Below are 12,559 nucleotides of genomic sequence, written 5' to 3'. Positions count from 1 at the left end.
ATATCAATGTCTTTCTTCTCAGGGATGTCCTGTGAAACCAATATCAACGACTGTCTTTCCGCACCATGTCACCGAGGCGAATGCATCGATGGCGACAATAGCTTCACTTGCAACTGTCATCCCGGATACACTGGCCGAGTATGTCAGACGCAGATCAACGAGTGCGAATCGAATCCCTGTCAATTTGGAGGTAAGGCTTATTATTTACTTAGAGTCTAAGCCCTGCAAATTTGGAGGTAAAGGTTATTTATTATATATTTATAGTGAAATCCCTGCCAATTCGGAATGTCAAAAACTAATTTGTGTACTTTCTATCAAAAGATAAAGGGAACTTAGAGTATAAATTTATTGTTGCTGATAAATGACTTACGTGGAAATATCTGTAAAGGCAAAACCTGTAGTGGACTTATAGACAAATATTGTAAAAAAATTATGAATTTATGAAATTCCAACTTTTGAGATGAACATTGTTCAAAAGTCACAAATAATAAATTAGCTTCTACAAAAGATAAACTTTCCTTGACTTATTCTTCTTATATCTTTTGCATTCTCTTTTGAATTCTTTGATAATTTTCTGGGATCAGGAATCCATTACACACTGTACGGTTCCAAATGTTTTTCACTGTATCAAAACATTTGGTACTGTACAGTGTATAATGAGATTGTCAATGTTAATAGTAGTGATTAAGAAAAGTAAAAGACTTCAGAACTGCTAAAACATTTTAACTGTCAGAACTGACCTGAAGGTCAAAATGTTCAAGCACTAATAAGAGTCTTGTTAAATTAAAATTCTTCAGTTTAAAAACCGCATTTATGTGGAGAATGCCTGCTACAAAATAATAAGTCATAGTGATACCAAGTAAAAGTAATAATTTATATCTCTATTTCACAGGACATTGCGAGGATCTCATAGACGGGTACCAGTGTCGATGTAAACCGGGTACTTCGGGCAGAAACTGCGAGATCAATGTTAACGAATGCTACTCTAATCCATGCAGAAATGGAGCCACTTGTATTGACGGAATTAACAGGTATACATCTTTTAAATAATGGTTTAACAACTTGAAGGAGTGAGAATTTGTGTGCGAATTGAGTTTATTTGTATCACAGTCATGAAACAGAGATCTGTCTTAAATCGAATTTAATGTACTAACTGCATTTCTAATGTCTTTTAATTTAAACGCCCACTAACTCTCACATACACGCGCTACGTACGCATACGCACACTGTCCCATAAGTATGAATGTGTGCGTTTATTTGAAATACTTGTTGAATATTACTTATATGTTTTCTTATAAATTATTAATAGTTTTGTTAAAAATTAACATGCTCTGTTTTTCTTTTACATGCAGCAACAATTATTTTGAGTAAGTTGTTTTTATAATTATAGCATGTACTTTGTATGTTTGTGATGCTTTTTAATAAGTAATTAAGAAACCATCGAGTCTGCACAAAAACAATATAAGACGTGCAATAAAACTTAATATTATGCATGACTTCGTACTATAAAAAAAATCAAGATGGAGTTTTTTTTATTTATTCATAAAACATAGCATGTTATTTTTATTATTTTACTTAAGAATATTATATCATGAAGGAAAATCTTCTAAACTTTTCGATTCGAATTTCGATTTTTGAGATTCCATAAGTGTTCTTTAACTTTTTTTTTTAAATTTCGGAACGCAATTTTGTAATGGTCAGCCTGATTACCCAGTTTTTCATTTCGCTATTTAAGACGAAACTAATATCTGTGTGCGTGTGCGTATATGTGCGTGGTTGTATTTGACCTTGAAGTAATTGGACCAAATGTGCCCCAGGTACACCTGCGAGTGCATTCCTGGCTTCACGGGCCAACACTGTGAGACCAACATCAACGAGTGCTTGTCCAACCCATGCGCCAATGGCGGCAAATGCATCGACCGCATCAATGGTTTCCGCTGCGAATGCCCACGGGGATACTATGATGCGAGGTAGGTATATGGCTGGAGGTCAAGGTATCTTCAGGAGATCTTGTACTAGTAGATCACTGGTACTAATCTACTGGTCCACTACAGGGCACGGATCTCCTCTCAAAATGAGAAAGGTTTCGGCCAAGTGCGGATCGGCAGACTTCACATGCCTCTCAGAGTTCTCCATAATGTTTGAGAACAATCTGGAGAACTCTGAGAGGCATTTGATCATAGACCATAGTTACATTTCTAAGGCATACGTTCATGAATCGTATCTGTCAACCAAGATAAAATGAACTCAGTTCGAAACTTGGGCTCCAGAATGCAAAATATAGATTTATGGGTTATTTGGTGGTAACAGGTAACTTTCCACAATGGCTAGCCAAATTTGCTGTCAACTGAATTAACTTTTCGGCCAGCGAGGCTAGGTTCAGTTTTACTATAGAGACTACTTTTGTAAACAATGTTATTTCTAATTCAAATATAATCACATTGTTAAAAATTCCAGATGCCTTTCCGACGTGAACGAATGCGCTTCGAACCCCTGCATCAACGGCGGTACTTGTGAGGACGGTGTCAACCAGTTCATCTGCCACTGTCTCCCAGGTTACGGAGGTGCGTCTTTATTAAACATAATTTTTATCAACACATTTATTGAACATAGTAGTTTTTCCCAAAAAAATGTATTACACTTAACATAATATATTATGAAAGCATACCAATCAGTTTATTATGTGTGAGAAATACTAGAGATAATAGAAAAGCTGCGTTATGGCATTGAAATAGAAATAAAGAAAGATTTAATTTAAGAAGAGAAAACAAATCAGAATGTAGTATATTAGAAAGTTAAGTTGAGTATCGCGTAGAAAACGATTAAAGATGGTTTAATATAACCCCTTTCATCCCTGACAGATTGGCTCGCTACTATCACAAAATTGCAGTCGAGGGCTAACTTGTAGTAGAATAAGAAAAAGTATGCTTTCTGTGGCTTAAGTTATAACACCTAATAATAAAAGAATAATGTTCAGAGTAGAATTTAAATAAGAATTCTTGACCCTTTCAGAAACTCAGATTCGTTATTGGTGTTGACAGGATTTCAGTGATTCTATCTCTCTCTCTCTCTCTCACTCAAAACCAGAAATTATTTCACAACCTCTTTTGAAGTGTAAACATATAAAAAGATAATTTAATATGAAAATACTTTTATCTCCCTGTAGGTACGATTCTATAAAAGTTTTGCCCACCAGCGGAAACTAAAACCGCAAAATCCTTCCTACTGATGATATCACTATCTGTTTTTAGGTCAGCGTTGTGAAAGGGACATAGACGAGTGCAGTTCCAACCCGTGCCAACACGGAGGGACGTGTCACGACCGACTTAACGCTTACAAGTGTGACTGCGTTCTGGGATTCACTGGTAAGTTACAGGTTTACAACTTCGACAACTAGCTGTAAGTCAAGGACACAAAACAACTAAAGATCTTTTTTGAATTATAGACTATCTTTTGTTGGCCATAACACCTGATGATAACTGATGATGCAGCCTAAGAAAGAGCGCGCTTGCTTAGAAGATTCACTCTTTATGAGAAAGTTCTTATAGAACAGATGGTGGCGATAAAGAAAACCCGAAGATCATTCTAGATTATTTCAAAGGGAATAACCCTAAACATAATGGTTCTGATCTATCATCATACATCCCGATTACCTAATTGCACTCTGAATTGCATATAGGTACACATATTTTGAATTAGATTAGATTTTTGTCCCGTGGTCATTGGTTGCTACACCACTTTAAGTCTATCAACCTCGAGGCTAGTTATTGATAAATATCAAGAAATTAGTAATAAACGTATTTAATTATTTTACAGCTCTTAGTAAGTACTAACTTCTTTAATTCATCATCAGCATCTAAGAATTTAAGGTCAAACTTTTTTTTAAGGTGTGAACTGTGAAACGAATATCGACGATTGTGCCGGCAACCCATGCCTGCACGGCGGCTCTTGCATCGATCTAGTCAACGGGTACAGATGCGTGTGCGCACCTCCCCACTCCGGTCGCAACTGCGAGAACACGCTTGATCCTTGCTTGCCCAACCAGTAAGAATTTTACATGTTACATAAATATCTTTAATCAACACTTTAATATGGTGTAGGTACTCACATATCTTAAAGTAAGCTTTTGGAAGCTTGCTTGGTGACGAGAATAAGATATTGAGTTATACTGTAATAAATACTTTCAGTCTGGGAAGGGTTTTGGGTTTCGGTCGTACTCCAACACGCTAGCCAAGTTTGTGACTTCATACGCATTTGAAAACGTTGTGGAGACCTCTCAGAAAAGGTTTCCATACAATGTTTTCCAACACCGTTAAAGCATGTGATATTTAATTTCTTAAATTAACTCTGAGAAGTTAAAAAGTGCGTTTTTAAAATCTCCCGGAAAGAGAAGGCGAAGGACTACCCAAAAGAATATAACTGCTTGGATTACTTATTAAATGTATGTTATTTCTGTGTTAGGTGTCGTCACGGCGGGCGCTGCATAGCTGAGGCGTCGTACGCGGAGTTCACGTGCCAGTGCCCGGTGGGGTGGACGGGTGCGTTGTGCGAGCGTGACGTGGACGAGTGTGCGGTCACGGCGCCGTGCCACAACGAGGCCACGTGCATCAACACGGAGGGCTCGTATGCGTGTCTGTGTGCGCGTGGCTATGAGGGCAAGGACTGTGCGATCAACACGGACGACTGCGCTTCCTGTGAGTCTATGGAACTAGTTTTTATAATAAGTAGAATCTACGTGCCCAATGGTCTGGACGGGTGCGGACAACTGCTTAGTCACGGCGATAAAGTCAGACGCGATCTAATTTAGTCGGACTGAAAGAAGTCTAGTTTCATTATCTTAATGATTCAATGGCGACTTAAGAACAAGAAGAAAAAGAAGAAACACTTTATTGCACGTAAACATACATATAGGAAAAGAAACATTCATGAAAAAGTAAACAATGTAGACATGCAAAGGCGGCCTTATTGCTGCAAGCAATCTCTTACAGGCAACCTTTGTAGAAACTTAGAGCAAGAGAACGGGACAGTGCCAAGAGTGTTGTAACATATACATAAATACTAATATGTATAGATACTAATACATAGATAATTTAAATAAATATATGTAATATATAAGTATAAAATATACATAATATAGAAAAGTAGATAAGAATACATAATTTACAGACAGCAATAAAGCAACAACTTCAACTGCCAACACCCAAAGAGAGACCAGACGACTCTTATATATAGGAAGGGAATTACTTTCACTTAAATTTAAATTTATAGCGTATATATTTTACCCTCTGACTCCGGTTTTACCACCATTTTACACCTATTACCGGCCCACTACAGGGAATTAGACGGCATAAGCATTATTTAGTTTACCAGGCTGGCCAACTGAGGATTGATACGACCACTATAGAAAAAAATATGTCGACCTTCTTGCCAAAAAAATGCCAAAAAACCAAAAAAACGAAAACAATTCTATCCCACGGAAACAATTTTTTCAGGGATTTAAAGTAGCCTACTTGCTATTCATGACTATAAATATCGATATTAAATATGGTCAGCCTTTCTGCCGTGTGTTTGTCTTTACAAAACATCGTATTTGAAGGCTTTTTAGGGATATTATTTCGTTTATTTAACATGGTCTAACCAAATCTTCTTTTCCAGTCCCCTGTCAAAACGGTGCGACATGCCTGGATAGTATCGGCGACTACAACTGCTTGTGTGCGAGCGGTTTCGCCGGCAAACACTGCGAAGTTGACATCGACGAGTGCCAGTCTCGCCCTTGCATGAATGGCGCTACTTGCAATCAGGTAAAGTCATATACAAAACCTTCTTTATTGAAATAGACATAATACAAAAGCCTCTTATGATTTTTACATCCAGCCGACCAAAACTTGCTTCCAAAAGATCTAGCGTTTTGGTAAGCCGCGTAGAAAACAAATCAAGGATAGGTATTATATTTGAATTTTGAATTTTTTGACGGCTAACTTATAGTGTAATAAAAAGGCAAATAATTCAGCCGCTATACTTAAAATCAAAGCTTTGATGGTCCGATCGCATCCTGGATTAAGAAGAAGCCAACGATAAACTTAGGTCAGGTCAGGTTTCTTTTAGGTATCGCAATCTCACAGGCTTAAGTTATTTTTTTAACCTTAGTGATAAACATTTTAAACATGTTAAAACTTGATCTATTCCGACCAATACAAAAATGTTTTAATTTTCTCCAGTATGTTGCATCCTACACCTGCACGTGTCGACTCGGTTTCTCGGGCATCAACTGCCAGACGAATGACGAGGATTGCACGGAGTCCAGCTGTATGAACGGCGGCAGTTGCATCGACGGCATCAATTCATACAACTGCTCATGCCCTCCAGGGTAAGTTGCTTTGATATTTGACTTTAATTATTTTAGTTTCAGGCCAGACGTAGGCTTTTTCCAAAGAGTGCCATCACATCTGGTACTTTTCTGGGCCTCCCCATCCATCCACTTCCCGTTCCTCTATGTAAAATTGCTATGTATAGCTACTAATTAAGGTCATTGTATTAATACCCATTAAAATATATCAAATATCCTAGTATTCAAACGCTAATTAACGCTCAAATACTCCAGATAAAAACAACGTTGAAGCCAGAAAGTAACATATTAAATCATTGGTATAAAAAAGCATTAGCTGGTCACCCTATAAGACGTAGTGTGTTTTCTTTAATAGATTTCACTGAGGTAATTAGAAATTATAGCAAATCATGCTCCGTGTTTATTTTATGTCAAGGACATCCGCAAACTAACGCCTGTACACACACAATAGATAATGTGTAATCGAGAGTTTAAAATAAAAAAATATGAAGTAGAACCACCCGAGTCTAGGATTCAAGCAACACATCTGTCCTATGATAGTCTTAAGAGAGCTGCGCCCTGCCTAAGCACATAGTGGTATAATTAAATTGAACTTTATTTACTTGTTTAAAAGCGTAGTAGTCAATTTTTTTCTTGGTTTTCCTCAGCTACACGGGCTCCAACTGCCAGTTTCGGATAAACATGTGCGACAGCTCTCCCTGCGACAACGGTGCGACTTGCCACGACCACGTCACCCATTACACCTGCCACTGTCCCTACGGTTACACAGGGAAGCACTGCGAGGATTTTGTTGACTGGTAAGTATTTTTCATCTTATCAACTCAAACTCAAACTCAAACTATACTACTAAAATTTAATTTTCCATTTTTTTGCCCTCAGGTGCGAAAACAATCCTTGTGAAAATGGCGCAACGTGCTCACAAAAGGGTCCGCAATACACCTGTACCTGCGCACCCGGTTGGTCCGGCAAGCTTTGTGATGTCGAAATGGTCTCCTGTAAAGACGCCAGCATTCGTAAAGGTAAGACGTTGTTATTAACTAGAATATCTATGCAAGATAACAATGCACTTTCAATCATTAACTAAACTTTGTTTGTTAACAGGGGTAAAACTAAAACAACTATGCAACAACGGTTCATGTGAGGATATTGGCAACTCCCATCGATGCCACTGCCTTGACGGCTACACGGGCTCCTATTGTCAGAAGGAAATTAATGAATGCGACTCAGCCCCTTGCCAGAACGGAGCTGTGTGTAAAGATCTAGTTGGAACTTACCAATGTCAGTGCACCAAAGGTTTCCAGGGTCAGAACTGCGAGTTGAATGTTAACGACTGCCTTCCCAATCCATGTCAGAATGGAGGAACATGTCACGATCTGATCAACAACTTCTCCTGCTCGTGTCCCTTCGGAACTCTGGGTAAAATTTGTGAAATCAACGTCAACGATTGTAAGCAAGACGCTTGTCACAATAACGGTACTTGCATCGACAAAGTTGGTGGTTTCGAATGCAAGTGCCCTGCTGGCTTCGTAGGGCCGCGGTGTGAAGGCGACATTAACGAGTGTCTATCTAACCCTTGTTCGAATCCCGGAACGCAGGATTGCGTGCAACTAGTCAACGATTATCACTGTAATTGTAAACCTGGATTCATGGGTAGGCATTGTGATGCTAAAGTTAATTTCTGTGCGAACTCGCCCTGTCAAAACGGCGGTATTTGCACAGCCATTCAAGGTGGACACGAATGCCTGTGCGGTGATGGATTTTACGGCAAAAATTGCGAATATTCAGGCTATGCTTGTGATTCAAATCCGTGCCAAAATGGAGGCTATTGTAGGACAATGGAAAACGGGGACTACGTTTGCAACTGTCCATCAGGTTTGTCTGGAGTGAACTGTGAAATAGATTCAATGAACGAATGCCTTTCTAATCCTTGTAAGCATCCAGAAGCCCGATGCATAGACAAACCAGGTGACTACGTCTGCTACTGTCCTAGACAATGGACCGGACAGAACTGTGATATACACGATCCCCATTCAAGAGGTGGTTATGGAAGTCCGGTATCGAGTGTATACGGTAAAAATCCAGTCCTTACGCTTCAGGAGTTAGATTTGGCATTCCAAAGAGAACAGTGCGTGAAATTGGGATGCAAGGAGAAACAAGGCGATCATCACTGTGATGAAGAATGTAATACTTTTGCTTGTGAATTCGACGGAAATGATTGTTCCCTCGGTATTAACCCATGGGCGAATTGCACGGCTCCGATAAAATGCTGGGAAGTATTTATGAATGGAGAATGTAATGAAGTCTGCAATACACAAGCTTGTTTATTCGATGGTAGAGACTGTGAGAAGTCCCTGCAAAAATGTAATCCCGTATACGACGCCTATTGTCAAAAACACTACGCTAACGGCCATTGTGACTATGGGTGTAATAATGCAGAGTGTAACTGGGACGGTCTCGATTGCGAAAACGAACCCCCTGATCTAGCTGAGGGTGTGATGTCAGTAATTTTACTCATGGACATGCGAACGTTTAAAGAAAACTCAATTGCCTTCTTACGGGACTTGGGCCATCAATTACGGACAACTGTACTCATAAAGAAAGACCACTTGGGTAACGATATGGTTGTCCCATGGAAAGGATCAACTGATATCGGTCTTCAAGACACTGAATTCGGAAAGAAACACAACATTATTTACACGGAAAGAGGACAATCGGGAGTACAAGTTTACTTAGAAATCGACAACAGAAAATGTACTATGATGTCTGGGTCAGAATGTTTTTTCTCGGCTCGTGAAGCCGCTGATTTCTTGGCAGCAACAGCGTCGAAGCATTCCTTGTCACCAGATTTTCCAATTTTCCAAGTCAAGGGAGTATCTACTCCTGACGATATAGATACGCCTACAAACTCAAAGTACGTCTTCATTGGTGTTATTCTCGTTCTGCTAGCTGGTCTTCTAATTGGAGTTCTTGTAACAGCACAAAGGAAACGTGCTGCCGGTATCACTTGGTTCCCGGAAGGGTTTATTCGTAATAATTCTTCGACACGACGTCGCTCACGTCGTCGAGGACCAGATGGCCAGGAAATGCGGAATTTGAATAAGGGGTCTATTGGATGTATAGACGTTGATATTAATGGCGGTCATATGGGACCTCCACACTGGTCTGATGAAGATGACGACGGGTCTGCTCCTCCGAGAGCTAAAAGAGCTAGAGGGCCAGGAGATGCAAATGGAGCGCCGGGAGGTTATGCATCAGATCACACAGCGATTACAGATTATGAAGAAGCTGGGCACGAGCCCAGGGTTTGGACACAACAGCATTTGGATGCAGCGGATATTAGAGTTCCACCTATGATGACGCCACCTGCTATTGTAAGTTTTTTTCCAAAAAGCATTTCTTCTCCTCTAACTTCTATGTACTTTCATATTTAATGAAATACTGGTTTCTGCATATAATTTTTCTAAAACTGTATGTTTGTTTATCTAATTAAATCATATATATTTATGTATTTCAACAGCACGACGGCCATGTAGACGTAAACGCGAGAGGTCCTCTTGGAATGACACCTTTAATGGTAGCCGCTATTAGAGGCGGTGGCTTGGACACCGGATCCGATGTAGAAGAAGAACAAACAGCGCACATCATATCGGAGCTAGTGGCTCAGGGTGCACAGCTCAATGCCGCTATGGATAAGACTGGGGAAACCAGTTTACATCTTGCTGCTAGGTAAGTTGATAACAGAAGATATACGAGTAAATTCTTTTCAACTAAATGGTCGTCTAGTTTGGGTCTTCCATAGCGAATCCTGGTGCCAGATTTCAATCCAAGGCATCTTCTAAAAAAACAATCGCAGTTAATTCACTGCGAAAGTTATACCGTTGAAAAACATGAAATTCCCACAAGCATTTAATGCATTGTAGAAAAGCGCATGAAAGTTTCCATACAGGAAAAATATACTTATCAAAAGTTCAGAGCGGACATAAATAAATTAATAAATTAAAAATTTACTACGACAATACACAAATCGCCATCTAACCCCAAAGTAAGCGTAGCTTGTGTCATGGGTACTAAGATGACTGATGAATATCTCACAATTCATGTTCATCACACAAACATTCTACAGATGTAGGAATCGAACCCACATAGCCTTGGACTCAGAAAGCAGGGTCGCTGCCCACTGCGCAAATCGGCCGATAAACCAGCCGGTCATAATCGTGTAGACTTGATAGTAAATTATACTTATATTTTCACACAGGTACGCACGTGCTGATGCAGCTAAGCGTCTATTAGATGCGGGCGCGGACGCAAATTCACAAGACAACACAGGAAGAACTCCATTGCACTCTGCAGTAGCAGCTGACGCTATGGGCGTCTTCCAAATACTTCTGCGGAATAGAGCCACTAATCTCAACGCCAGGATGCACGATGGAACAACACCGCTTATACTTGCTGCCAGGTAAATAAATAAGCTATATCTGAAGCTATAAAGTGATAAAAGCATCTTGCTATTGGGAAAAAATATACCATCTAAGCCATCATCTGAGCTATCAATTGTATAACTAAAAAATCCAGCCCATAAAGTGCTAATTGGATTTACTTGAGAGATTATCTTTTCAGATATTCCCTCTTGTTTCTGAAAAGAACTATATGGATCCGATACATAACAATCCAAGAAAATGAATCAACCTCAATTTTCTAGTTGATATTACTTGACCAGCCTGAATTCCACTGTCAGTGATGCTTGCGCATGTACCATTAATAGCCTCGCCATTAAATTCGAAAAAACTATAAATGCTCAGTCACTTGTGAGTTTTTCGAACTGAGGTGGCCCGTTGTATGATGTGTGTCAGTGTACACTTCAATCTATGCTGTTGACAACACCTCGCTTGTTTCTTTAGTCCAATTTCTTAAGTTAGGTTCGTTTTAAGCAATTAAAATAACCCTTGCTTCGACGGTATAGGAAATCATCGTGACTGCATGCCTGAGAGTTCTTTTTAATGTTCTCAAAGGCGCTTAGAGTCAAATTCCACCAAGCTGCGCTGGGCAAGCGTAGTGGACTACTGCCTTAACCCCTTCTCATTGTTGGAGGAGCCCCTGGGCTGGTTGATATTATGATGATAAACCTAAAACATTTTAATTTATTCAACAGGCTAGCAATCGAAGGCATGGTAGAGGACTTAATAAACGCAGATGCTGATATCAACGCTGCGGACAACAGTGGTAAAACCGCGTTACATTGGGCCGCGGCAGTCAATAATGTCGACGCTGTAAATGTCCTCCTCGTTCATGGAGCGAACAGGGACGCGCAGGATGACAAGGTAATATACCTTATAAAATTATTTAACGGTCATACCGTACTTTATTTGTTTCTGATTACTAACACAACAAAAATAATACAGAACAAACTCTGTATTCTTAGTAATATTTTTCCTTTGAGGGTTTTTTCATATTGCGGGTTTTCGCTTGGAGTTATGGAAGTCGACTGTGATAGCAATTAGATTACGAACGCAATGCTTTCTGATTGCTTCAGTTTTACACTATAAGTCAGGTGGCAATAAAGCTTTTCCACCACGTAAATTAAAAAAAAATGTTACCTACACAATTATTTGGCTTGGGTATGATTGCGTGATAATAACACTTTTGCAATCGGCTTACTAATCGAGCTAAGTGTTAAAATATATCTCCTGACAAAGAATTTTAACGAGAGAAGAGTAATGTTTTGAAACTTAATTTATCTTAGTTAGAATTAAGTACTAATATTAAAGAATTAAATGTAAAATCAAATTACTTATGTTGAAAGATTCCGCCGAAGAATCTTAACTTAATATAAGTAACCCAGCCTGCGTTGTTTTATTTTGATTGATGCTGGCAGCAGTAAAATAGACATAATAATCTTAAATAAAATAAAAGATCTTAATCTACTGTTGCCTGTCCTCTCCTTTTCTTCATATGCTTGGTTATTAATAAAATAAAATATTTTATTTCAGGATGAAACCCCATTATTCCTTGGTGCACGAGAGGGCTCATATGGTGCTTGTAAAGCCCTATTAGATGCCATGGCAAACAGAGAGATCACAGATCACATGGACAGACTCCCGCGGGATGTTGCTCAGGAGAGGATGCACGATGACATCGTGCGTTTACTTGACGAGCACTGTCCAAGGCCACCGCAACATCACCATTTGATGTGTAAGTTCTTGAGTTCTATGTTTT

The 12,559-nt window shown here is 39.3% G+C and overlaps 1 protein-coding gene across 2 annotated transcripts in view; it reads left to right on the top strand.

The window, feature by feature from the left end:
- Positions 1 to 12,559, top strand: part of LOC120637694 (neurogenic locus Notch protein) — a 192,642-nt gene that overhangs the window by 173,318 nt on the left and 6,765 nt on the right. For both annotated transcript variants that reach the window (XM_039909646.1, XM_039909645.1), the window contains exons 11-26: positions 23 to 190; positions 893 to 1,031; positions 1,818 to 1,970; positions 2,458 to 2,564; positions 3,252 to 3,365; positions 3,888 to 4,044; positions 4,462 to 4,694; positions 5,656 to 5,801; positions 6,219 to 6,367; positions 6,994 to 7,143; positions 7,226 to 7,365; positions 7,448 to 9,717; positions 9,864 to 10,072; positions 10,602 to 10,802; positions 11,496 to 11,664; positions 12,334 to 12,535. In XM_039909646.1, coding sequence (XP_039765580.1) covers positions 23 to 190; positions 893 to 1,031; positions 1,818 to 1,970; positions 2,458 to 2,564; positions 3,252 to 3,365; positions 3,888 to 4,044; positions 4,462 to 4,694; positions 5,656 to 5,801; positions 6,219 to 6,367; positions 6,994 to 7,143; positions 7,226 to 7,365; positions 7,448 to 9,717; positions 9,864 to 10,072; positions 10,602 to 10,802; positions 11,496 to 11,664; positions 12,334 to 12,535 — 4,707 coding nt within the window. The remainder of the gene's footprint in view (positions 1 to 22; positions 191 to 892; positions 1,032 to 1,817; positions 1,971 to 2,457; positions 2,565 to 3,251; positions 3,366 to 3,887; positions 4,045 to 4,461; positions 4,695 to 5,655; positions 5,802 to 6,218; positions 6,368 to 6,993; positions 7,144 to 7,225; positions 7,366 to 7,447; positions 9,718 to 9,863; positions 10,073 to 10,601; positions 10,803 to 11,495; positions 11,665 to 12,333; positions 12,536 to 12,559) is intronic.

This window comes from Pararge aegeria, chromosome 4, assembly GCF_905163445.1.
Source record: "Pararge aegeria chromosome 4, ilParAegt1.1, whole genome shotgun sequence".
NCBI classification, from domain to species: Eukaryota; Metazoa; Arthropoda; class Insecta; order Lepidoptera; family Nymphalidae; genus Pararge; species Pararge aegeria.
This window is presented reverse-complemented; position numbering and strand designations above follow the sequence as displayed.